Raw genomic sequence first — 26,809 nt, 5'->3', positions numbered from 1 at the left:
GTGAGCGGGGGCAAAGAGGTGCAAGGGAGTAGTGAGTGGCTGGCTAGCCAGCTGGCGGGTGGGGGGCCTGAGGGAGGGAGCGAAGAGGCGCGACCAGTGAACAGCCAGCTGGCTGACCAGCAAGTGGCAGGGGATCTGGGGGAGGAAGTGAAAAGGCATGAGCAGTAGGACCCTCATGGGAAGAGGCATGAGAGGTGGGCCGGGAGGCCCCGGGAGAGGGGGCTGAGCAGGACTGGGGTTGAAGCATGGGCAGGGCTTCAGAAGGAGGAGGCTGAGCAGGGGTGGGCCTTGGGATGGGGCCATGGTCCGGGCATGCCCAGCCTCCCCAAATAGGGCATGCACTGCCCATGTTTGGTTCTACATTTCTCTGTCTCTCCCCCTTCTCTACCCTCTCTTCCTGGCAGGATATATATGCTATTCTGCGACTTATGAGCAAAGGGAGACAAAATTCTAAATGGTTTCATCTGTCCTTAATAAGCTACAGTTTCCTGCTTTTATCATTTTTATCTTCTCCTTTAATAGTTTGCCATAAGAAACAGATACTTCCTATCAGGATGCATACTGATGCTTCATTGGCCACTAGTGGGGATAAACATATCCTCCAGCATTCCACATCCCATTAAGGCATCTGAGGAGGTTTTGCAATATGAACAGGGCACTAGCTAAACCAAGCAAGAAGTCTGACCCCAAAAGAGACTTTTCTTTAATCATGTATACTGCCATACCCTGGAAAATGAAAGCCCCCCGACAGTTGCCTCTCTGATGGTGAATTTGTGATCTGACTAGGAGTGCACTATGCCTAAGTGAATCCAGCAGAAAGATGAAGCTTATTAGAGAGAAGAAAGCCTTGATTTACCAACAAACATTTTGGGAAGCAGCACTGATGGGAAAGGAAATACAAAAAAGAAGTACTGTGCCTGACAGCTTAATGGGAACTTGGTAAAATATGTTTGCTTTTGTAAAGTTGCCTTGAGCAAGTCAGTGATTTCTTAAGCATTATATTTTTATATCAGTTCATTCTTGGGGCAAGTATACTAACATGAACTGAACTCAACACCCTAAATGATAATATCATTGGGAAACTTTGTAATAAGAGAACCAAATAATAAAACTCTAATACATTACCTTCAGATGATAAAGTGCAGTAAAAAAGTTAGGCCTGGTCTACACTATGAGTTTAATTCGAATTTATCAGCGTTAAATCGAATTACCCCTGCACCCGTCCACACAATGATGCCATTTCTTTCAAAATAAAGGGCTCTTAAAATCAATTTCTGTACTCCTCCCCGACGAGCGTAGCACCGAAATAGATATTGTCATTTCGAATTAGGGTTAGTGTGGCTGTAATTCGATGGTATTGGCCTCCAGGAGCTATCCCACAGTGCCCCATTGTGACCGCTCTGGACAGCAATCTGAACTCAGATGCACTGGCCAGGTAGACAGGAAAAGCCCTGCGAACATTTGAATTTCATTTCCTGTTTGCCCAGCATGAAGAGCACAGGTGACCACAGAGAGCTCATCAGCACAGGTAAACATGCAGGTCGATAATGGAAAAAGAGCACCAGCATGGACCGTACGGGAGGTACTGGATGTGATCACTATATGGGGAGAGGATTCAGTGCTAGTAGAACTTCGTTCGAAAAGACGAAATGCCAAAACTTTTGAAAAAAATCTCCAAGGGCATGATGGAGAGAGGCCACAATAGGGACTCAGAGCAGTGCCGCGTGAAAGTCAAGGAGCTCAGACAAGCCTATCAGAAAACAAAGGAGGCAAACGGTCGCTCCGGGTCAGGGCCACAGACATGCCGCTTCTACGCTGAGCTGCATGCAATTCTAGGGGGGGCCGCCACCACTACCCCACCTCTGACCGTGGATTCCGAGGCGGGGGTAATCTCATCAGCCACACCTGAGGATTCCGCGGACAGGGAAGAAGAGGAGGAGGAGGAGGAGCTTGCGGAGAGCACATAGCGCTCCGTTCTCCCCAACTGCCAGGATCTTTTTCTCAGCCTGACTGAAGTACCCTCCCAAGCCAGTACCCAAGACCATGACCCCATGAAAGGGACCTCAGGTGAGTTTACCTTTTAAAATATAAAACATGGTTTAAAAGCAAGCGGTTTTTAATGATTACTTTGCCCTGAGGACTTGGGATGCATTCGTGGCCAATACAGCTACTGGAAGTCTGTTAACGTGTCTGGGGATGGAGCGGAAATCCTCCAGGGACATCTCCATGAAGCTCTCCTGGAGGTACTCCAAAAGCCTTTGTAGAAGGTTTCTGGGCAGTGCAGCCTTATTCCGTCCTCCATGGTAGGACACTTGACCACGCCATGCTAGTAGCAAGTAATCTGGTATCATTGCATGACAAAGCCTGGCAGCGTATGGTCCCGGTGTTTGCTGGCATTCAAGCAACATCCGTTCTTTATCTCGCTGTGTTATCCTCAGGAGAATGATATCGCTCATGGTAACCTGGTTGAAATACGGGAATTTAATTAAGGGGACAGAGGTGGCCCTTCCTACTGGGCTGTTTGCCTGTGGCTGAAAAGAAATCCTTCCCTGTAGTAAGCCAAGCGTGGGGAGGGGGGTGGATTGGCGCTGAGCTTTTCACGTGTGGCTAGCAGGGATCTTCCCTGATACCAGCCACGCGATGGGGGGAGGGATAAAGCGATCATCCCAGAGAATTGGATTGGGGGGGGGGGTTAGTTTGTTTTCTGCTGCTGAAGGTTAACAGGAAAACCGCAGCACTCAACCAGCTTTGCTTGGTATGTGGGAAAGGAGGGCGCAGAAGCCGAAAGACAATGGCTTACCATGGTCGCATGCAAGTCAAATTCTGTTGCCCGGACCTGCGTCTGTGACCTCTAGCAGCAAAGCCACAGGCACTCAATATTAAGAGGCAAAATGCGACCTTGCACAGAAATCACATGTGCTATGTAATGTGAATAGTGTTGTTCACCGTGAAAGAGTATAAGCACTGTTCTGTAAAATGTATCTTTTTAAAAAATTCTCTCCTTTTTTCCCCTCCCTCCAGCAGCTGCAAATTTTTCAAGCCTCCCTCCTCCGTCCCGAAGGCTATCTCAGATAAGGCATCAGAAAAAGAGGACGCATAACGAGATGTTCGCAGAAATCATGGAATCCACCCGCAATGAAAGAGCTCATCTGAATGAGTGGAAGGACACGGTTTCAAAGTATAGGAAAGATGCCAGTGAACGTGAGGACATGAGGGATGCTTGAGATGAGAGGTGGCGGCAGGAAGATCAGAAAAGGCAGGATGCAACGCTCAGGCTGCTGCGTGAGCAAACAGACATGCTCCAGCTTCAGGAACGGCAGCAGGATCACAGACTGCCACTGCAGCCCCTGTATAACCACCCTCCCCCCTCACCATGTTCCATAGCCTCCTCACCCAGATGTATAAGAACGCGGGGGGGGGAGACTCCGTGCACCCTCCCATTCCACCCCAGTGAACAGCCCAAGCAAAAGGCTGTCATTATTTTAACTTTTTTTAGTGGCCTTTTCCTTCCCTCCGATCCTCCTCCCAAACCCCACCCGGGCTACCTTCTCAGTTCTCTCCCTATTTTTAGAATCAATTAATAAAGAATACATGATTTTTAAATGATAGTGACTTTATTTCCTTTGAAAGCAAGCTGTAATCGAAGGGGGAGGGTGGGTTGCCTACAGAGAATGAGTCAATAAAGGGGGTGGGTTTTCATCAAGGAGAAACAAACAGAACTTTCACACGGTAGCCTGGCCAGTCATGAAACTGGTTTTCAAAGCTTCTCTGATGTGCTCTTCTAATTGCCCTGGTGTCTGGCTGCACGTAATCAGCAGCCAGGCGATTTGCCTCAACCTCCCACCCCGCCATAAAGGTCTCCCCCTTACTCTCACAGAGATTGTGGAGCACAAAGCAAGCAGCAATAACAATGGGGATATTGGTTTGGCTGAGGTCTGAGCGAGTCAGTAAAGTGCGCCAGCGACCTTTTAAACGGCCAAATGCACATTCCACCACCATTCTGCACTTGCTCAGCCTGTAGTTGAACAGCTCCTGACTCCTGTCCAGGCTGCCTATGTATGGCTTCATGAGCCATGGCATTAAGGGGTAGGCTGGGTCCCCAAGGATAACTATAGGCATTTCAACACCCCCAACAGTTATTTTCTGGTCCGGGAAGTAAGTCCCTTGCTGCAGCCCTTTAAACAGAGTAGTGTTCCTGAAGACGCGAGCATCATGAACTCTTCCTGGCCAGCCCACGTTGATGTTGGTGAAACGTCCTCTGTGATCCACCAGTGCTTGCAGCACCATTGAAAAGTAACCCTTGCGGTTTATGTACTGGGTACCCTGGTGCTCCGGTGCCAAGATAGGTATATGGGTTCCATTTATCGCCCCACCACAGTTAGGGAATCCCATTGCAGCAAAGCCATCCACTATGGCCTGCACATTTCCCAGATTCACTACCTTTCGTAGCAGCAGCTCAATGATTGCTTTGGCTACTTGCATAACAGCAGCCACCCCACAGTAGATTTGCCCACTCCAAATTGATTCCCGACTGACCGGTAGCTGTCTGGCGTTGCAAGTTTCCACAGGGCTATCGCCACTCGCTTCTCAACTGTGAGGGCTGCTCTCATCCTGGTATTCTGGCGCTTCAGGCAGGGCCAGCTCTGGCTTTTTTGCCGCCCCAGGCAAAAAAGCCTCTGGTGGCCGCCCGCCCCCACCCCCGCATGGCAGGGGAGGGCGCCGGGGGAGGGGAGGGTGGCAGGAGCCCCAGGGGGAGGGCGGTGAGCCCCTGCCAGGGCGCCGCTCTCCCCGGCGGCTGGGGGGAGGGCGCCGGGGGGGAGGGCGGCCGGAGCCCTGGGAGGAGGGCGGAGTGCCCGGCCAGGGCTTCGCTCTCCCCGGCGGCCAGAGCGCCGGGGGGAAGGCGGCGAGCCACAGCCACGGCCCCCCTCTCCCCGGCAGCCAGAGCCGGAGCGCTACCCCCCTCCAGGTGCCGCCCCAAGCACAAGCTTGGGGGGCTGGTGCCTGGAGCCGGCCCTGGCTTCAGGGCAGGGGAAAGCAAGTCACAAAGTTCCATGAAAGTGCCCTTACACATGCGAAAGTTTCGCAGCCACTGGGAAACGTCCCACATCTGCAACACTATGTGGTCCCACCAGTCTGTGCTTGTTTTCTGGGCCCAGAATTGGCGTTCCAGAACCTGCCCCATCAACAACATGATCTCCAAAGTGCCAGGACCCACAGTTTGAGAGAAGTCTGTGTCCATCTCCATGTCCTCATCACTTTCTTCGCCACGCTGCTGTCGCCGCCTCCTCGCCTCGTTTTTCTAGTCCTGGTTCAGCATAAACTGCACTGTAGTAGGTTTGGGTCGCGGTTTGGCCCTCAGCGGGGCTGTGGGGTAGCCCACCGCCTCGCTACAGTCAGAAAAGAGCCCCGAGCCCTCAATCAGGGCGGGGCAGTAATCGCACAGTCAGGCAAATACCCAGGTCTTTAAGCAGGGGCTGGGTCAGAGTTTGTAGCAGCCCAGGCCCTAGGTCGGGGGCGGGGCAATAATCAAATAGTCAGGCAAATACCCAGGCCTTTAAGCAGGGGAAATGGGGGGAGTCTGCCACCCAAGGAGTGGGTGGCAGGGGGGACGCAGGCCCTCCCACTCTACTGCGTTCCAGCCCGGGGTCCTAGCAGCGGCAGAAACTCGCTGCTGACAGTGGGGATCCTGGCCGCAACACACTGACATTGGCTCTGGCAGTGCAGCAGCCAGACTGGGGTCGGCTGCCCCCGGGCTACTTCCACTCTCCCCCTCGTATGGTACCTAGGTCGTGTTAGTGTCGGCGGTGCTCTCCACCAGCATTGGCTCCTCTGGGTAGGTAGCAAAGGGCAGGCTCGGCTCCTCCTTGGGGTAGCTGGCACGGGGCAGGCTTGGCTCCTCCTCGGGGTACCTGGCACGGGGCAGGCTCGGCCAGTCCTCCTCAGGGTACCGGGTGAGAGGTAGGCTCGACCGGCCTGGTGAGTCAGCAGGCCGGTCGCGGCCTGCGGCTGTTTCCCAAGCGGGAGCTCGGCCACAGACATCTGCTCTCTCCGCCAGCCTGGCCTCCACTGAGCTCTGCAGGCGGGCTTTTATACTTCCGGGTCGGGGCCGTGACCTCGGAGGGGCGGGCACCGGACCCGGTGGCTCTGCCCACGTTGGTATTAGGGGAGGTTCGGCCCTCAGCGGGGCTGAGGGGTAGCCCACCGCCTCGCTACATGCACAATAATGCGTGAGGTGTTTATAATGTTCATGACTGCTGTCTTGAGCTGAGCGGGCTCCATGCTTGCCGTGGTGTCTGCTGTGTTCATCCAGGAAAAAAGGCGCAAAACGGTTGTCTGCCATTGCTTTCATGAAGGGAAGGGTGAGGCCGTACCCAGAAATACCTGCGACAATGTTTTTTGCCCCATCAGGCACTGGGATCTCAACCCAGAATTCCAATGAGCGGGGGAGACTGCGGGAACTATGGGATAACTACCCACAGTGCAACGCTCCAGAAATCGACGCTAGCCCCGGTACATGGACGCACACCGCCGAATTAATGTGCTTAGTGTGGCCGCATACATTCGACTTTATACAATCTGTTTCCAAAATTCAAATTCTGTAAATTCGGATTAATCCCGTAGTGTAGACATACCCTTAGAATTACTACCTTTTCCCATTCCAATCATTGTCATGTAAAATATTTAATTTTCAGCTATATTTTGTACCAGATATTACATTTGTCATTAAAATGAGAGAAGATTTTGATACTTACTATATTCTGTGGCATATTAGTGTGGTACCACTTTGACTTTTCATTATTCTTCATTTCAACTGAGAGGCCATTACTCCCTGTCTGCGCAAGTTAGTGACTATGGAGCAGAAACTGAATGGACAGCCAATCAAATTAGAAAATAAAAAAAAACTGTAAGAACAGGAGATTTTTGGTAGCCCAGAGCCCAGTAACATGCTTAAACCACTGCCAGCAGTGGGAATACCAATTGTTATAGCTTATTGCTAAAGCAGCTAGAAAGGTCATTTCTGAGATCTTAGCATGACTAACAGACCAGGTGGGGAGGGAAAAGTGAGTGACCATGAGGAGTAAACATGACCATGTGAGCTCTTGACTTGAGCTTTTTGCTGAAGCATGCAGTTGTGCAAGATGGGAAGTCTGGCAAGAGTTAACTATTGCTATGCGAAATACATCGGGTTAACTGATGGAAAATTCCCCGCCTGACAGGCTGGAAAATTCCACACTTATCCCAACTGCTGAGCAGAAGTTTTTTGTTTTGGTTTTGATGAACAAGCTATGTAATACAAACAAATAGGGTAAAAAGGGGGGGAAGAATCTGAACTTTGGAACACTCAGGACATTTTAGACATTTCTTGGACACCTCTCAAGTTCCCCTGCAGATGGAAGGCTGGCCACTGGAAGTCTACAGATATCCACTCAAGACCTTCAAGACCTTGGGTAAATATTAATCTGGGGTTAATTTGGGGTGCTCTGCTAACCTGCTGCGGATGCGTGTAAGTGCTGGAGACTAAATAAAGTTGAAGCTTTGAGTGACTTATTTCCTGCCACTACTTCGCAAAAAGATTAAAGTTACCAAGAGCTTTGGGTTCTGCAAAACCCCAGGTAACATAGCAACAAACCAAACACTGTTATAACCAACAGATATACAAGGCACTGAAAATATTTTTTATTTTAAGAAGATAAAAAAACACCACCACCACAGCACTTCCTAACTCCATTCTTATTATGGTAATTCTTTCCAGACTGGAGAAAATTTTATTTAAAAAATGGAAACTCATTCTAGTTTAGAGTTTGATGACTACAATCTCACATATTCCCTCTGGTGCTGAACTTCTAACAGTAATGAAGACAACAATTTGTCTCACATTCTTTCCACAAATTAATAATTTTCCTCTACTGCATAATAGTCTTATTACTGTTACCACCCTTTGTATCTATACACCCACTTTGCCTCCAACTGCTACTAACACTTACCAGTTTTAAGTTAGAATGTAAGCGATTCCAGTTAGGAATTGTGTCTTTCTGAATTCAGACATCACCCAGCATAAAGGGTCTCAGAGTAACAGCCGTGTTAGTCTGTATCCGCAAAAAGAAGAACAGGAGTACTTGTGGCACCTTAGAGACTAACAAATTTATTAGAGCATAAGCTTTCGTGGACTACAGCCCACTTCATCGGATGCATATAGAATGGAACATATATTGAGGAGTATGTGTGTATATATATCTCCTCAATATATGTTCCATTCTATATGCATCCGATGAAGTGGGCTGTAGTCCACGAAAGCTTATGCTCTAATAAATTTGTTAGTCTCTAAGGTGCCACAAGTACTCCTGTTCTTCTTTTTGCATAAAGGGTCTGTACAAGAGTCACTATCCCAGAGTGCCCTCTTGCAGCATAGTGTGGCACTGCAGTTGCTCTGACTTAGCTTCCTCACCACACTTTTTGGCCAGCTCCAGTCATAAAGATGACTTAACCCTCCAGCCAAGCTGCCTTAGAGAGTTCCATCCCTTCTGGGGTAATGGAGTCCTCTAAATGAAATCCAACAAAATCCTAAAACCAAAAGGATTCAAATGGGCTCAATATCCAGCCCCCTTCTTTCAAGGCAGACCCCAGCTGTCTGTCTACCCACTAATTGGTATCTAGGCTCAAGTCAACCAATCCAGTCTAGGCTCACCCTTCTGCAAAAGGGCTCTGGACAGCCACAGTCCTCAGACAGCTCCTGTCCCTCAACCAGGCTTCTTGCCCCAAATTATGAGCAACTTGTCCATTCTTCTCCCCAGATCAGCCTTCAGCTTCTTCTTCTTCTACTTCTTGTATTTAATAGTGTAGCAGACTCACATTCTGTGACCACCAAAGGCTGGATTTCATGATATATTGTTACAATCTGTCTTGTCACAGTATTTTTTAAAGAATTGTAATATTGTTTTCTGAATGGTGCCCCGTATCCCTAATGCTCTTAACAAGGTATTTTAGTGTGAACTTTGTCACTTTTAGGTATTTGAGTTTCTCATACAAAATCCCCCTATTGCTATTGCACTCATTACAACCCCAGAGGTTGTGAGTAGCTATTTCTTTGACCTTGTATGTCTCACATAGCCCATCGTTGTATCTGTTAATTAAGTCAAAGGGTACGTCTATACTTACCTCCGGGTCCGGTGGTAAGCAATTGATCTTCTGGGATCGATCCCGGAAGTGCTCGCCGTCGACGCCGGTACTCCTGCTCGGCGAGAGGTGTACGCGGAGTCGACGGGGGAGCCTGCCTGCCACGTGTGGACCCGCGGTAAGTTCGAACTAAGATACTTCTTCTTCAGCTACGTTATTCATGTAGCTGAAGTTGCGTATCTTAGTTTGAAGTGGGGGGTTAGTGTGGACCGGCCCATTGTTACTGTTCAAGTCAGTGTCCAGTAGCTACTCAGAGTAAAGCTGTCTCATTCTCTCTCTCTCAGGTGCTTGCAATATATCAGCATTTTTAATTCTAGGGCATACTTCATGACATCTTTTCCCCTTTGTTTCTTTTGTCCATACTTCCTGCAACTCCTCTCTTAATTAGATTTTTAGTTGCCTGTTTACTTAGAGGACTCTGTCAATTTTTGCATTTTTACAGCATGTTTTGCTACTTTTTCAGCCACGTCTTTTTCTGATATCCCAACATGCTATTTCAATGTTTATGCCCATCTTTGCCAGTTCTGTTAGTAATACCATTTCTACTATCTGAATCCCATTTTTCATAGCCAGTAGTCCTGATAGTGAATCTGACAAGATAAAACTGAGGTAGGTCACACATCTAGTATACAGCATAATGCCAAAATTATTCTTGCTAGTTTGGCCATCCTAGTGGTTACAAAATTTGATAGTCTTATGGATTCCTTTATTTCAAGTGTTAGAACAGAGAATGCTGGCCCCACTCTCCTGTTTTTTCCCCTCTTTAGACCCATCTATAAATATTTAGCAATGTTTTCCCCATGTATCATTATATATAGAGAGATTTTCTAAATGTAATACATTTAGCTCTCCTTTTAATTTCATTATATAGTTCCACATTTATATCAGGGGTATGATTTTACATCCAGATTGCCATGGAAAATGCATTATTTGCCAATTTCTTTTAGCTCTTTCCTTTCTCTTAGTTCCTTTGTCTATACTTTAATCCTATTCACCTGAAGTATTTTGGGGTCCCTCACCCCATGTTGGCCACTGAATTCCCAGGATTCTTCATATATTTGTCTAGTGTTTCCATCTTCTCTGTGACCTTTGGGTAAAAGATGAAGTCCAGTAACTTCATTCTTAACACAACAGGCATTGCACCAACTCCTATCTGCCATATACACACAAATGTTGTGATGAGGCAATGCCTGGGCTTGGATTGAATCTAGCTTCCTCAGGTTCATTTTTGATGCTGAACTAAACATGTGGCATCCATAGTCAATGTTTTGTCTTATTGATGCTCTAAAGCATAACCATTTCTGTCTTATCAGTGCCCCAGGTGATTCCAGAAACATTGTTAAGTAGACCGAGTTTACTATTACTTTTATCTACAATATTTTCAGTGTGATCCTTCCACGTTAGTTCATTATCAAATGTCACACACAGGAATTTATAGCTTTTAACGATACCTATTTGCTGTCCAGTCTATGAGTCTCCAATCTTCTTTAATTTTCCTTTTACTGAATATCATTCCTTTAGTTTTGCTTATTGAAAATGTAAATACCCTCCTGTTTCCCCATTCAGCACTTTTCCTAAGAGCTTAATTAATTCACTTTTCAGTTATTTCCTGGTTTCCATTTTTAGTCCCTTCGGCACAGTCATCTGCAAACAAGGAAAAGCCTACTTCTGCACTCATCCTTTTTTGGGAAATCATTTATCATTACACTGAATAAAGTAGGGCTGATGGCACTCTGCAGGGGAGTGCCATTTGTGAATGTGTATATGCTAGAGGCGGATTTCCCTACTCTGACTGCATAGTTCTTTTACTTAAGAAATCCTTTATCCACCTGTATACAGCCCTCAGCTGATGGGCTTTCTTTCTTTTAAGTCCCACATCCTGCACAGGTGGAGTGGGGCAGGGCTAATTTAATTTAGTGCTGGCTGGCCGAATGTCTCCTGCCCTTAAAGTTGCAGTCCACCCCATTGCAGGCTCACAGTTCTGATTAGGGCCTCTGAGTGTCACCATACAAGGATTATTAATTAATTAATTAATATTATTATTATTATTATATTGCCATCCTTCGCTATTATCTGGAGAGTCTCATATTTAGTAGTTTTCTTATAGCCCAAGGTCCTGGAGCCCAGTGATTATGTGAGCAGTTATGTTTTCATTTTTAAACAAAAATGGTTCTATGGCTGCGGAGAAAAGCCAATGTCAGTAGCAGATGTAGAGGTGTCAGGGCAGGGGTATTTATATCCTGTGGGAATTCCAATATTTTAAAATCATGTAATTAGTCATAAAATGAAATATTTGATAGATTTCACTGACCTTACGTAAATATTTCAGGTTGATAAAGTCAAAACAAAATGTTTCAACTTTATCATTTTGAATCTTATAAATTATAACATAACAAAATGTGTCAAGCTTATCAAAACAAAACATTACCATGATTTCCCATTGAAAATTTGGACAAAAATCAATATATTTCCATGAAATGTTTAGCTTTTGTCCAATCAGCATTTTCTGACAGAAAAATGTTCCATGGCACATTTTTTGACTAGCTCTAGGCAGTATTTCTATTCCAAATTGAATAGATTTTGACAAAGAATTTTTGAACTCTTGTGCTGTGGCTATGTTGGAAACCAAGAATGATTTCTTGTCCATCATAGCATCCACGAAGTCTTGATCAGCAGAACAGTACTAAGTGGTAAACAGCCTGATGAATCTTCACTTGGTTACAGAGACAAATGTTTATCAGCAAGAGATTTCTGTCCACTGTGCAAACAAGATAACCTGGACTAGGAATGATTTGTTGGCCTCTGCAGTGGTAGAGCTACAATTGGGGTGGACAAATGTAAAGTCATGTAAAGGAAGACTGAGAAAGTTATTCTGTCGATCCCAAGAGTCAATGAATTTCCTTTCAAACTAGTTTTATACTAGTACATGGCAGGGAAACTGCACTTCTATCTAATACACACATGGGATGTAGGTCAAACGCCCATACTGTTTCACTTAGATCTACCAGCTCCCTTTGATATCATTGACAGAGAGTTGCTGTTAATGCGCCTGTGGCCCCTGGCAGATAAACAGTACTGCTTGAGTCACTCTGTACTAGTCTTTCCAATAGAAAGTATTAAGTGATTATGAACTGCAAGGGCTCTCTCATGTGGGGATCCTGCTGCATTTTCAGGTGCTAATGGAAGTCCACATTGCATCACTGACAAAGAATGTTCTACTATTAGTGCTTAGTGTGAAAATTGCAGTATTGTCTTTTGAAAGCAGACCTCACCAAAGTCAACCATGCCTTGGCCCCCTCTTGATCAATTAATTGGAAAGTACTTTATTTGGGTTGACATATGAAGAGTGTACTGAATGAAAGTGGTGTAGTTACTTACTGATGGTTCTCACATGGATCATTATATACTGTATAGAGTGCATGGGATACAACACATTTCAGGTTGTTGATCCATAAGGCCCTCTATGGTTTGAGCCCTGGGTAGCTAGGAGATGCCTCTCCATTTGTGCCTTACCTAGACAGCTGGGAAATTCAAGCTGATGGTCTCTAGATCTGTATGTGGAAGTTGGGGACAGATTGGAGCTCCTGCTCTAGAATTCTCTTCTCTCCTCCCCCCACAATTTGTCCTGTTGAGCTTCAAGGCATGCTGCAAGCCCAATAAATTAATCCATGCTATATGGGGAAGAATAGCAAAGCTGTTTGAGGTTTTTGTACAGTAGAAGTGTTATTTGTGTTAGTTAACATTGGTTTAGTTAGTGAAATATCAATACCAGACATCTACTTCTCTCTCCTTCATACCACCTATTACTCCCCTCCTTGGAGTCTAAAATCCATTGCTCCTGAAAAACAGCCAATTTTGCAGGCCAGAAATAACTACTGCACTGAGGAAAGATGAAACAGACCTTAAAAATACTCCTCATCATATGCCAATGTTTATATAACACATTTCATGCTGAAATAAAAACAACAACAAAATTTATAGAATTTTTAGAGCAGCAAGATTAAAAACTCCATGAACAACAGTGAGAAAGATTTGCCAGGACTTTGGGGTCACAAGATTAGGATTTTCTAAAAACAACTCAATCATAACCTCTCTGGCTACAGTCCAACTGCCATTTTTTTAAAAAGGATGACAATTTGATAACATCTAAAATGACCATATTATATCCCATTTATCAAACCTGTAGAGTCTTTAATTTGTCAAAGAGCTTCCCCTTTTTAAAGTGGGTGATCTTTTTGAATTTCTTGCCTTTGTCAGGAGCTCTCCTTCCTAAATAAGCACCAAAGTGTCACCTTGACAAACCCATGAACAGCAAAATCATTCATAATATTCTCCACTTCTCTCAAGAATACAGTCTAGGTCATGCATCTGTAGGAGCTCTAATTATCCCACATAGACCAGACAGTGCTTAGCGATGCTCAGACTTTAGTAACCTGTCAGCTATAAATACAAAATCTGATAAATGTACACTTACCAATTTCCCTCGAGATCTGAGTAAATGCTTCTACACCACTCTCTCCATAGTTTCCCTCTGAAGCCAGTGTTGACACGTAGTTCCATCCAAGTGCTGTCACAATATCGACCATGGCTTGGGCTTGATATGAGTCAGGTGGAACCACTCGAGAGAAAAAGTCATACCTGGTGTTATCACTTAATTCTGGAGCTGTAGATGCATAGCTGACTTGAGGTATCTGCAAACAAAATGACAAGTAATTCAAGCCAATCTAAAATAATTTTCAGTTTAAAACAGATTATGCACAGGAGCAGCACAGAACTGAATAGCTTGTCATAATTAAAGCAACTAATCAGAAACCATTTCAGATATTGTAAAATGTCAATTAAGTTTCATTGCATAATTTCCGCCCCCCCACCCCCCAGTGAATAATGAATTCTGCTATTCCCCAGATGTCATGAGTCATGACTCCTGATGACATACCAGAACAACACTTTCCCCCATTCCAGCCATATTAAGAACTGATGCAAAAATGAAGGAAGAAAGAGAACTTGTACAATTGACAAATCAAGAAAAAAGGTCACATCTTTGAGGAGCTTAATGTTTAAATGTTAAATGTCTTCCAACTATCAAAGTAAGATTTTTTTCCCTCTTTCATGTTTTGTTTTGATTTTTCATTATTTAACACAACATCATTCATAGCATCACACAAGAATACAAAGCCTAAGTAATTGGGTTATGCAGGAAGATCTTAAAAAAAAAAAGATATTAGCTGTATACCTATATAGTAAAAATTAGGGCCTTAGTGACTTTATACAGCCGGTCATCACAATTATTTTGCATGCAAAGAGCAGAAGAGATTTTAAATAACTGCAAAGAAATATGGTTATGCTATTTCTGAGGACTAGTTAAAATATTTAAAGAAACATCTACATTGCATTTATGCATCTAGAAAAGCCTCAAAATAGGTAACCTGATAGGGTTCAGTCATAACTTTGCTTTCTGAAATAAGTAAAGTATGGGGAGGTTAAAAAGTTATTGTCTAGAGGTAATGTTTATTGTCAATTCTTTTGCAAAAATATTTAATTATAATTTTTTTCACCAAAGAATGTTTTTGATATTTTATAATGAGTATGATTTGAAAACAGTGGTGATTGGATACACTCGAAATATTCACCAACTAGTCATGAAAGGTACCAGAAAATACTTTGAGTGGGAATGTGGAATACCAGCTAATTACCCCAAAATTATTGTCTGAGGTCCAATGAAATATTGTGTCATTAGCACAAGAAGGAAGGATGATTTTGTGATTAAGGCAAAAGGAATGGTATTTAGGAAATCTGGTTTCTTATCCCAGCACTGTCAGACTTTATGTGACTTTGAGCAAGTTACTAAATCGCTTCTTACTTAAGTTAGCCGTCCCTTCCCTCTGCTGCTATTAAGGTCTAGTCTAAAAGGCAGGTTACTAGTTTCAGCTGGCTAAGGGAGACAAAACCATTTAGAAGATGGGCAGAAGGACAAAATCTCAAAAATGTAAAATACAGGTGATCTCTCAAAGAAAATGCTATTATCAACAAAGCAAAGCTACATCAAGTGAAAGGAAATATAAATTCCTTCATGGGATGTTCTGAAACATTTCTAGCACTTTAAAAAGCAATAGGGAGATATTGGCTTGTAAACATGTTATAACGTTTAATGTTCCCCTTAATATTTGCCATTTTGCTCTGTGAAAAGTTACATTTATTCATGGGGGGAGGGGAGAGAGGAAATACAGCTTTAATCATTGGTTTTCTCATGTTGGCTCTCAGAATGCCACCTTGCAAATCTTCAGGGGAAGCTTCTTCATTGAACAGTTACTCAGTGGTCCTCATTATAGTACCAAGCTCAGTAACCGCTGGTAATTTTAACCTAGTGATGGCTTTGTTGTTACAAATCCTAGGAGTAGGACCCATACCACTTATAGCTTTCATTTCCTCAGTTCTGGTTTCCCTGCTGATATAAGGCAAGTGTCAAATTCTAACGACATGTTTGTTTAGGAGCTGATGGTGTCATACAGTGACATGAAGTTTCAGCCCAGACAACGGAGGTATGTTTTGTGCATCCCTGATAGAGCCACTGGGAAAAGCCAGAATGAACAACCATTTTTCAAATACCTAATTGAAATGGGCCCCGTGCTCTTTGTCTGACACAGAAGGGTACAGTGCAATGTTGCACCAACAGAAATACTTACTGAGCTTGATTCTCCACTGCCTTACATCATGTATACCCATTTACAGTAGTGCAAAGTGGGTGCAAAATGCCACTATTTTGATTTGGCAGTGTTTTACTGCCAACTTTACACAGATGTAAGTAACTATGATGGCTCAAAGGCAGGGGAGAACTAGGCCCACTCTAGCCACTTAGCCATGAGACAAAAAACAGCCCAGAAGTCAAGAACACTTAAATAAAACACTCTTATAACTCTTTTCCTTAATCGTTAGATGTCTCCCCTGTTTCTTTTTCTATTAACCTCTCAGGATGGAGCCCCTGAAGAAAGCTCTGATTCAATTTTCCTCTCCCCAAATGTTCGTAATCTCTATCCAGGAGTATATTGTAAATTTTCCTTAATAAAAGTCTATTTTGATATTCTGAAGTTACCAGGACGAAAGAATTAAATGTGTAGCTTCACGCTCTTATTTTCAAAAGGAAACAAACTCTTTGTTTCTTGTAACCTGAACTTTTGTATGCAGGAAATCAATGAATGTGGGCTAGTCACTCAGGTGCTTTCAAATACAGAACTAAGAGGTCTAAGGTTTGGGGGATGTTAAAAGAGGGAGGGAAAGTAGCTAAAGAGAGACACACTAACTCTTTTTCAACAAAATTAAAAAGAATGTTTGGCATGCAGGCAAGTTGTTAGAAGGCACTGGATCAATAAACCATGAACTAAGAATTTATACTTTAACTGTAACAACTTTGGTTACGGACTGTAGATTTAATAAACTATATTTTACATATCCCTAAGAACATTTTTACATGACAGAGCACAATGCTTCCTATGCAAAGGAGCGGTTATGGTCTATCAATTCAATAATATGTATTTTCAAAATTCCCTAAATATGGTCTGTATCTACACTATAGATCCTACTGGTAACTGGGGTTAAAATCCCCTATGGGGATTTTTTCTTATATTTATCCTTTATTATCCTTTAAAATTAAACACAAATACATATAACAATATCCACATTGTATTCATACAACATGCAGTCCTGATAATTGAGGGGCAGTAGTTTGTTTTTTACTTTGCTTTTTGAGAAAAAAATGAATAAATGACTGCATAACTGTGTTGAAACCAACTGTAGGGTTGTTATACAAACTGCCAAAAGCTACACTTTTTAACATGAGGATTCATGCTCCCATCCTAATTGATGGGATACTCCCTCCCCCCACCCCACCCCAACATCTGCCTGCCCCATCCCGATTTACAGTAAGTCAGATTCTGCTACTTTTACTTGGGGAATGGGGTAATTCAATGTGCATAATGGTGACAGAACTGAACCCTCTGAAAGAAGGAGAGACACACGGGGAAGCCTTACTATAGAATTTGTTAGCTTGGGCTGATTTATGCCACAGCCTTAAAGTTATTTAACTATATCTATATTTCTATGTTCATTCCTTAGTACTTTGTCACTTAAAGCTATAGTGTACCATTTTGAAAGACCCACAGGTTTTAGTATGTATGGTCTTAGGTCTTGATCCTGCAATATGCTGACCTACTCCTCCTGGAAATACCAGACACCCTCACATCAGCATGAGGAGGACAACATAAGTGCCTCAGACAGCTATCAGAGATACCAGTGAAAGGTCTTATCCCATTAGATGAAGAAGACACGTGAAAAAAGAAGCCTCTTAGTGCCAGGAGCATAAGACTAGCACCTTTTATTTATTTTCGGGCAAGTGGTGATCCATGTCTAGAATCTTCCTTCTGTGGAGAACACACCACCACTTTCTGATCCAGAGACCACTGAATAGGAAATGTTACTAATGAGTTTATTCTGGTGTTCCCAACATAGGGTCCAGACTAACCTAAGGGAGGCCCAGGACAGAGAAGAACAGTAGGGAAAACTGCATGACCCTTAATTCTGTACTTCTCCAATGCAAGTGTCTAATGGACACGTTGCTCCTAAAAGTCCTTCCCTTCTGCACCTGTTCAGTTCAAGTCTTGGACAAATGTTCAGTGGGTTCTTGCCCACTAGATTTGTCAATTTAAAATATTAGCCAAAGGTTTCATATGAAATCTCTCTATATCCTTTCAGGTAAAGACAGATGACTTGGGAGCAGTTTACCAGATGTAAGGAAGTGAGTTGAGATAGAATGATTCTATGAACAGGCAGCCAAGAATCTTGAAAGTTGTTGATGAGGAGTTACACTGACATAGCTATAATAGTCACTGATGTAGCTGACTTCCATCCCGTCCCCAGTATATCAGCAATGACACTTTAAAAAAAATAGTTATTATAGCTAACGTTGGCAACAGTTCAATTTCAACTGGCATTTTGCCACCTACTAATAAACAAAACAATTTTGCTAAGGAGTATAAATGCTTAGAAAGAAGTTTGCATAGTCAAACATTTTCATATTGGTGATTTCTCATGTTTTATGTCTATCATTAATCATTAAAAGCCTTGTCTTTTCAAAATTATCACCACCTCTTCTGTACAGAAGAGCTTTGTGAGCACAAAAGCCTCACTGAAGTGAAATAGATCCTTAGGGCCTAGATATTGAACACTTGCTGGATGAGAGCCGAGGTCATTGTCTTCCAGCTATTAGTCACATCTGCAAATTGCCATCCGTCAGATCATCATCTTAGTCTCCCTTCACTGAATAAAAGCTTCCATGGTATGGATAATCAAGACTCAAGTGTTTGATCTGCGCTAATACCATCTCATTATGTGATCAAATAAGGTAAACAGGGTTGTGTGTTGTTTTACTACTTTGATCAGAGATCTCAAATCAACATTTTGGAGATGAAGTAAGTTTTACTAGTGATCCAGTAGGGGACATTCTTCCCAATCAGACAGTAGTAAACCAGTCTCCCTGCGCAGCTGCAATGGGGTCAACTCACTCGCTGCTATACCTTGGTAGTAGGGAAAGAAGGCAATCCTAACCCATCTGCGAAGGGGTCGGCTCACCACTTCTGAGGCATCAGCTTGTAAAATGAACTTGAGGAGTTGGAACTGAACAGGACAGACTCTTTACATAAGAGGTCTTTCAACGTCTGAAAGGCCTTTTTGCAGGCCTTGACCACTGCACCTTCTTGGGGTGCCTGTCCTTAATTAGGTCTGTGAGAGGGGCTGCTATTGCTAAAAACCCAGGAACAAATCAGCAGTAGCAGCCTATGAGCCCCAAAAACCTTCAGACTTGCTTTTTTGTGGCTGGATATGGGCATGCTTTGAGAGCCTGGAGGTGTGGCCAGGCAGCTCTGCATGCTGCCTCCCCTGCAGGAACCACCTCCACAGCTCCCATTGGCCGCAGTTCCTGGCCAATGGGAGCTGCGAAGCCAGCACTCGGGGAGGAAGCAGCACATAGAGCTGCCTGGCCACACCTCCCCCTAGGAGCTGAGCGAGGGAGATGTCGCAGCTTCCAGGGAGCCCCCAGGTAAGCGCTGCCCAGAGCCCACCTCACCCCATCCTGATGCCCCAACCCACTGCCCCCTCCCACACCCAAGTTCTGCTGCTTCGGGGGGGGGTCACGGATCCAGGTAGGGAGTCTGCCAGCCCCGCCAACCTCCTGCCCCAGCAACAGCGGGGGCGGGGAGAGGGGTCCTGGGCCATGTGTCGCTGCCCCCCCCCCCATGGCACCTCCGGGAAGCCCCCACCCCCACCCAAAAAAAGTTTTAGTCGGGGATATATAGTAAAAGTCACGGACAGGTCACAGGCCACAAATTTTTGTTTACTGCCTGTGACTTTTACTAAAAATACCCATGACTAAAACGTAGCCTTAGTTCTGAGTCATTGATTTGAGGAGATGATCTAGGTCCATGTTGTCTGACCTACCAGCCCATGTCTCTCGGTCAATGGTATTTGACTGTCTGGTTCAGTCAGTCCTCGCCCCCGCCTCCAGGGTGGGAAGGACGTCCACTTTGTCCACCAGTTGTGAAGGGCTCAGCCCAACTCTGGCATCTCCTCGTGGCCAGACATGGCATGGCAGCTCTTTCTCTCCACTGGGGTCTGCTGCCACTGGCTGCTCCGCGTTTGCGGTGGCCTGCCTCTTCCTGTGACTTGGCCCTCCAGTCAGGTCACTTCCAAGTCTCTCCTTGTAACGATAGTGTTGTTCATTAAATTACAAACCAGTGAATGGGAAAGGAATAAAACTTTAATAAAACAGACTGGAGAGCTTCTGTAGTAAACTGCTGCACACAGCCACATGATGTTCCCAAATCCTGCCTCCAGGGCACATCTCCAAATTCCTATGTTCATAATACTGTTCATTATGAGGGAGCATCTCTAAATTATAATCTTCTACAAACATATCTCTACACTCTCCTTCTGGGTAGTCCATAAGACATTAAGATAACACAAACAAACTGAGTTAGTGAGAGAAAGGGGAATGCCTCCCTCTCAGGATGTATCAGGATTAGGGCACCCCTTCCCTCAGGGAGAGACCTTCAGGCAGTTGTTGGGAAAGCTCCTGGCTTTTCTCAGCAGCTGAGGGTTGAAGGTGTGGTCTCTTCTCTGGTCTGCCCACAAATGAGCTGTTCTGCTCCCTTTTTAGCTCCTCCTCCAGCCTGTGCATGCCTTGCAGGTGTGGTGGGCCAGGCCAAGGCAGGCTGAGCCCATAGAAGTTCCTTAACACCTTGTTGTCCAGTGGGAAGTTTGTACACCCCATTACACCATCCCACACTTTAGTAATGCAACCTCTGGCCCTGGAGCAAGGCAATAATCTAGGTTTTTCCTCCAAACTCTACTGGATTCCAAAGATTCCTTCTTCCGTACAAACACATTCCCTCTTCCTGAGGGGAATCACCCCGGAGTAAAGCAAAGCTTCCAAAGCATGGCACAAGCAGTTTCTGGATCTTCTGTTTTAAGAGGGTGACTAAAGCTTTCACAGGCTAGAAAATAAACATCCCTGAGATCCTTTCCTTAAAAAGAAGACTAAAAGCCCTCAGGGGGGCTGAATGAAAAAAACAAAAATGAAAAACCAATGCCTACACAAGTTTTTAAACCATCTGTACTCACCTACTGATAGCCACTGATACCTGCTTCGTGATTGTTTCACCTCTGCCATTAAAGATCTCGTGTCAGGTTAAAAATCGTATTTTAAAGACTTTACCTGTGTTACTCATGACACTTCCGATTTTTAAAAGCTGAGATAATTGTAATGATCTAATTTACTTTTCGAGTTGTGTTTCAGCCTTTCACTCAGCCTGTAAAATAGCCTCACCAGTTTCACTGTTGTGTAGTCAGCTTTTGTTTCTCACGCAGTATAACATTAACAGTGCTCTGTTGCTTGAATTGTAGACATTGAAAGGGCAGGGGTGGTTTGGTTTTTAAATTGGTTTCCACAGAAATTAAAGAAAAATTGATTACAGCCGTGCTGCCTACCCAGTCTAGCTTCAGGCTAACCCCTCATTCAGATTGGATCCCCAAACCTGCTCAGGCCAAGTCTTTTTCCAGGCACAGTTTTATTCTTCAGATACAAAACTTAAGCAAAACATCAAAAACAAGAGCAGTTCCTGTGCCCACTGTGGGCTACAGCTTTCAGGGCTCTTCCCCTTGACTTTCTCAGTGCTGAAAGGAGACCACACTCTTCGATGCTCTTTAGCAGTTGTAGATGCCAGTGCGTCTGAAACCTAGATAGGAGCCAAATTTGACTTGACAATGCCTTTTAAAATCTTTCTGAAAGGGGCTGAAGAGTCTCTTTGCTCACATGAGACCCTTGTCAGAAGTAACTTATCCTGCCCAGGTTAAGACCACTCTCTTGCGGCTCCACACACTCATAGGTACGGGGCTGAAGTAGATTAGAGAAGCACCCAGTGGTAGTACCACCGGAAAAGAGTGACCAGAGCATCAACACAGAGCCTTCCCTTTAGGATGCCTGGCGTGTCCTGCTGCATAGACATCTATGATCTGTAATGCCCCCTGCCAACTCCAGGGACCACAAAACCCTCCTCCCATTAAGAGATACGTCTACACTTCAGGCCTCCTTCTATGGGTTTTACAGTGGGAGCAGGTAGTCTGTCCCAAGGATTTTTTAGAGATGGATTCCCTGTTGGTAGAGCATTTATATGTACATTTTAGAAGTACAGATATTGACTGTTCATCTAAGTTAAGGTGTGTGACATAGTTGGCAGGATACCCATCAACCACAGAAGTAATTTGGGTGTCCAATAATGCATCTGGTTCGAGAAGTCATTATACATTTACTATGAAAAATATTTTAACAATATTAGCTAGAGCAAAAAATAGTTATGACCCACATTCACTGACTGCAATTTAAAATCCATTTTGGTTAGAAAAAATAAAGTTTAGTAGAACTTACAAGTATTTGAAAACTGAAGTACAAAAGTATAATCTATAGGCTGCCATCAGCTGGTTCTAAATCACTCTGGTTCCCGTTAGTTAGCAATCCACACTGTCCTGTTTCCTGTGAACAATAATGTCTTGTACATCGGTAGTTAAGGATCAGCTACTTTCAGGTCCTCTGGAAGGTCCCTATGCACGTAAGCGTTGCTATGTAAAAATAAAGTTTATGCTAACATAAAATGCCAGGCAATGAAACCTTTGCTCTTTATCAGTAGAACAAAAAACTTTTTTCTCTAAAAATGAGGATATGATTTGTAACAGTTTATTTTGAAACTCCAATAAAATTTGTCAGTTTGCATTTGGATACCCGTATGGGAGTAGAACAGTTTTAAATATGTGCTAGGTACCTCACAGTACACAGAAGGCAATGAAGTTCCTGCCCTGAAGAGTTTCCATGTAAGGACCTGATCCCTCTTTCCTCACTCATGTACCATATCTTGCTATCAGTGCCATTAATTATGCATTAGCCTCTTCGTATTGTTCTGTTGCCCTCCTCCTTTATCGTCTCCTCTATGGTCCAGTTTTTGCATCCTTATTCATGTTGAATAGCACCTTACAGCTCTGTTAGACCCATGAGTTTCAGGACATAAGTGACAGCAAAAAATTCAGCAAAGGCTCATGTGTAGTATGGTGGGGCAGAACATTTCTGTGCATGTGTATAGATGTTGGCATCACTTGTGCAGGCATCATGAAGATGTACATCGTGCTCTATCACATCTTATATGTTTTTGAGGTAGGAAGAGTACGTCATTACTACATTTCTTTTCATTATCTATTCTCTTCCCTGGCTTCCCTCCAGCTGTTTTGACTAATGGCTAACCCCAGGTGTCCCTGAAACTGAGCAGGGGTCAGCTTTTAGATGCAACACTGTTGTTTTCATGAACACAGAGCAGAATTAAGACTCTTAATGGTTGTTTGCTAGTAACAGTATTATTATTTCTATTATTTCTATAGATGTCCATGGCACATCACAGAACAAAAGGGAAAACACAGTCCCTGCCCAAAAGGCCTTACACGCATAAGGCCCATCATCCACATCCTTACTCACATCAGTAGGTTTACTCAAATAGATAATGGTCTGTAGGATCAGGCTCTTAATAAAATTAAGATAAACTTATTGAATTTAATATGGGTAATTGTTTTGCAGGCTGTGGGTAGCAGAAATTAAGATACTTAGCACCACCTGAGTTTTATCCATTAGCTAAAAAGTACCTTTTAGTAAGGTTTAATAAATGACATTACGGGAAAACATGTTAGTTTTCATCATCTGCTGTGCCAACATGGTATAGTAGGATATAATCAAGAAGGTTATCTTGTACAATATGAAGTGTTAAAAATTTGGAAAGTAGTTTTTTTCTAATGGGTTGAAGGAGGTCAGGGACTCATTAGAAGTCATTATTTGTAATTATACACAAGGGATACCACAAAGGAATGTAATTTGATACCAGAATCTTGAATCCTATGTAAGATGCAGCACCTACAAAACAAATCAACCAATCCTGAAACATACATGTTACGATGTTGCACTTCATATGCCTTATGAAAATATGCTTATGAATGTGAATATGTTGTAACTGGAATATGCTTTATGCAAAAGGTCTCTTGTAAGGTATCATTACAAAGTTTATAATCTACTGTGTGTGTTCATCCTATTTGTTTGCATGTATTATTTCTATGTCTGGTTAGGAGAATAAGATATAAACTTGTATCACTGATATAAACATATTAAGTGGAGGCCATTAAAGGTGCTCCAGAAACAATCAGTTGTAAATGGCCTTAGTTACTTGAAAGCCTTCCTGTGTACATGTGGGCCAGCCCAGGGGGAATGGAGACTAGGGGTCTTACAGTGACATGTGACCATGTCACCAGATAATGAAATCCATCTTAAATCTGGTTCTTTTCCATTTAGAAGGAGGGGTTTCGGACCCAGAGAGACAAAAGATTCCCACCTTGTGCCAAAGCTATAAAAGGGGGTGGAGCAGGACAAAGGGGTGGCCAGTCATGAGAAAACCCCTGCTTACCACCCGAGATGTCTGCTGGAACTAACAAGGACTATACCAGGGGAAAAAATTGGGCCCAGACTAAGAAGGAGTCTAGTCTGTGAAAGAAGCTTATTGGAACATGTCTGAGGGTGAGATATTACCTGTAAACAGTTTCTTAATGTATTAGGGTTAGACTTGCGTGTTTTTGATTTATTTTGCGTGGTGACTTACTTCGTTCTGTCTGTTATTACTTGAAACCACTTAAATCCTACTTTTTATACTTAATAAAATCACCTTTGTTTATTAATGAATCCAGAGTAAGTGATTAATACCTGGCGGAGCAAACAGTTGTGCATCTCTCTCTATCAGTATTATAGAGGGCAGACAGTTTATGAATTTACCCTGTATAAGCTTTATACAGAGTAAAATGGATTTATTTGGAGTTTGGATCCCATTGGGAACTGGGTGTCTGGGTGCTGGAAAAGTAACCTGCTGAGCTGTTTTTTTTTTAAAGTCTGCAGCTTTGGGGGCATGGCCCAGACCCTGAGTCCGGGTTGCAGCAGGCTAGCATGTCTGGCTCAACAAGGCAGGGTTCTGGAGTCCTATGCTGCCAGGGGAAACGGGCTCAGAGATAGTTTCAGCACATCAGGTGACAGTCCCAAGGGGCTCTCTGTGACTGAACCCATCACACACCTCTCTCTATGCACTGTGATGCACTAAAGGGAAAACATTAAAAAGGTACTTATGCATTATACACATTTTTACATCTGAAGCAAATCTTGTCACGCTTAGCACTGCTATGGAACTCCAGGAGGATGAAAATCCATCTAAGGACAGCTTTAACTGTCAGTGTTGTATGCAACAAAAATCTATTGATAAATGTTTAACGGTGGCATTTTCCCAGTAAGGGAGCTCCACTCTGATATATTCACATCACTTTACATCATGTCTCTTGCCTCTCTGAATACCAGCTACATTAAGTTATCCCACCATCTGTAAGCAGCTTTCTAAATATTTTAAACCCAACTGAGGTTTAAACCCAGCCTCTGTATGATGAGATGAAGAAACTGTAGATCAAATGGATAATATTCATGCTGAAATCAGAGCATATGGGGAGAAGATTTGAGCTTGGGAATCATTTAATTCTTCTTTTGCTGTTTCACACATTCTCCAATCAGTAGATCAAACAGGAAACTAAGAATGGCCAGACAGCCTTAGGGACTTCTTAACCCATTCAAATTCCTTTTCTACTTATTGGGGGGGCCCAGATTTAATTATGTGCATCAGTTTGTTCATCTTGCTCAGAACTCTGAGCTCAGTGTGAGCTCTGATATTTCAAAGCCCTCTTAGCTGTATTTACTTCATTAGGGTCTGTCAAGTTACCCAGTTTTTCAAGACGTGTAATTGCTTGTGATGAATTATGAGAATATATAAAGAGAGATCAGTCTCAGGATGAGGTAGCACAGCTGCTTTTTTAATTCAGGGACAATAAAGTTACGTAGTAGCTGGAAAATTGGATTCTGCTCCAGTCGGCTCTCTCTTTTTAAATTCATTTGCTAATTAGTCCTACAGAGTATATAGCTAGTAATTTAAGGGATGTGGGATCTCAGATTGTCAGCTGGCAGTTTATTGACTTAAGAACATCCTGAAGAAGGGGGAAATCTCTTGCTTTATAGGCAATTCTGTTTATTTTAGTCAATACAAGAATGAGCTGCCCTGGTGGTTCTACTCACCAGGGGCCAAATTCAGCACTGAAGTCGCAAGGTAGAATCTCCACTGAAGTCAGTAGGAGTTGCACCCACTTATGCCAGTGACTAAAGTTGCTGTATTGACCCTCTTGCTGCTGCCAGATCCCAATCAGAGACTGGAAAATTTCTGGAGCTAACCATTGGGATGATTGTCCTTTCTCTTCCCCTGCCCTCACCTCTCCTCCCACCCTATAGAAGTGAAAACAGATTGTGTATCATTTTCACACACTGTTGATCATGAACTATTGGCTAGGTGGCAGTTGTGCTGGTACAGTAATGACTGAAGAGAATATAACTGGGGGAGGTGGGAGAGAATTATAAGTCAAGGTGAAAAACATAAATAAAGTGTTAGTATTAAACCAAGTCAGATCACCCACTTTTAAAGAAGTGTTTGAAGCTTTAAGAGACAATATACTCCCTTAAATGCATTCTAGTTGCCTCCTAGCTTCCCCAGCTAGCACTTATACACAGATGTAACAACCATCATCTTGGCTGTCGTCATGGATTGAAGAGCTAAAGTATAAGCTTCTACAGTTTGAGCTACAGGACTAATAAGGGACAGCTATTTAGGCACCTAAAGATTCAGATAGCAACCTTAGTAAATCCCACTAGGCACTAAGCAGGGTAGGTGCCTAATTCCCATTGACTTCAATAAGAGTTAAGTACTTAACTCACTTAGGTGAGTAGGGGGATTTTCAGACATACCCATCTTCAGATGCCTAAATACCGATGTAAATTTGGCTTCAAGTCCTCTAACTGGGAGCTGTAGCACACTTACAGTCAAAAAAGTTAGTATATTACACCCAAAAATTGAAAAAAAATGGTTTCTTTCATGTAATTCAAAACTTTTCTGTGACTTTTTCAAAGTTTTTTGCCCCTTTGAAAAATTCC

General features: G+C 43.4%; 1 protein-coding gene across 1 annotated transcript in view; it reads right to left on the bottom strand.

The window, feature by feature from the left end:
• Positions 1–26,809, bottom strand: part of GRM8 (glutamate metabotropic receptor 8) — a 496,728-nt gene that overhangs the window by 394,248 nt on the left and 75,671 nt on the right. The window contains exon 3 of the mRNA XM_054022770.1: positions 13,649–13,865. Coding sequence (XP_053878745.1) covers positions 13,649–13,865 — 217 coding nt within the window. The remainder of the gene's footprint in view (positions 1–13,648; positions 13,866–26,809) is intronic.

Source organism: Malaclemys terrapin, chromosome 1 (genome assembly GCF_027887155.1).
Source record: "Malaclemys terrapin pileata isolate rMalTer1 chromosome 1, rMalTer1.hap1, whole genome shotgun sequence".
Lineage (NCBI taxonomy): Eukaryota > Metazoa > Chordata > Testudines > Emydidae > Malaclemys > Malaclemys terrapin.
This window is presented reverse-complemented; position numbering and strand designations above follow the sequence as displayed.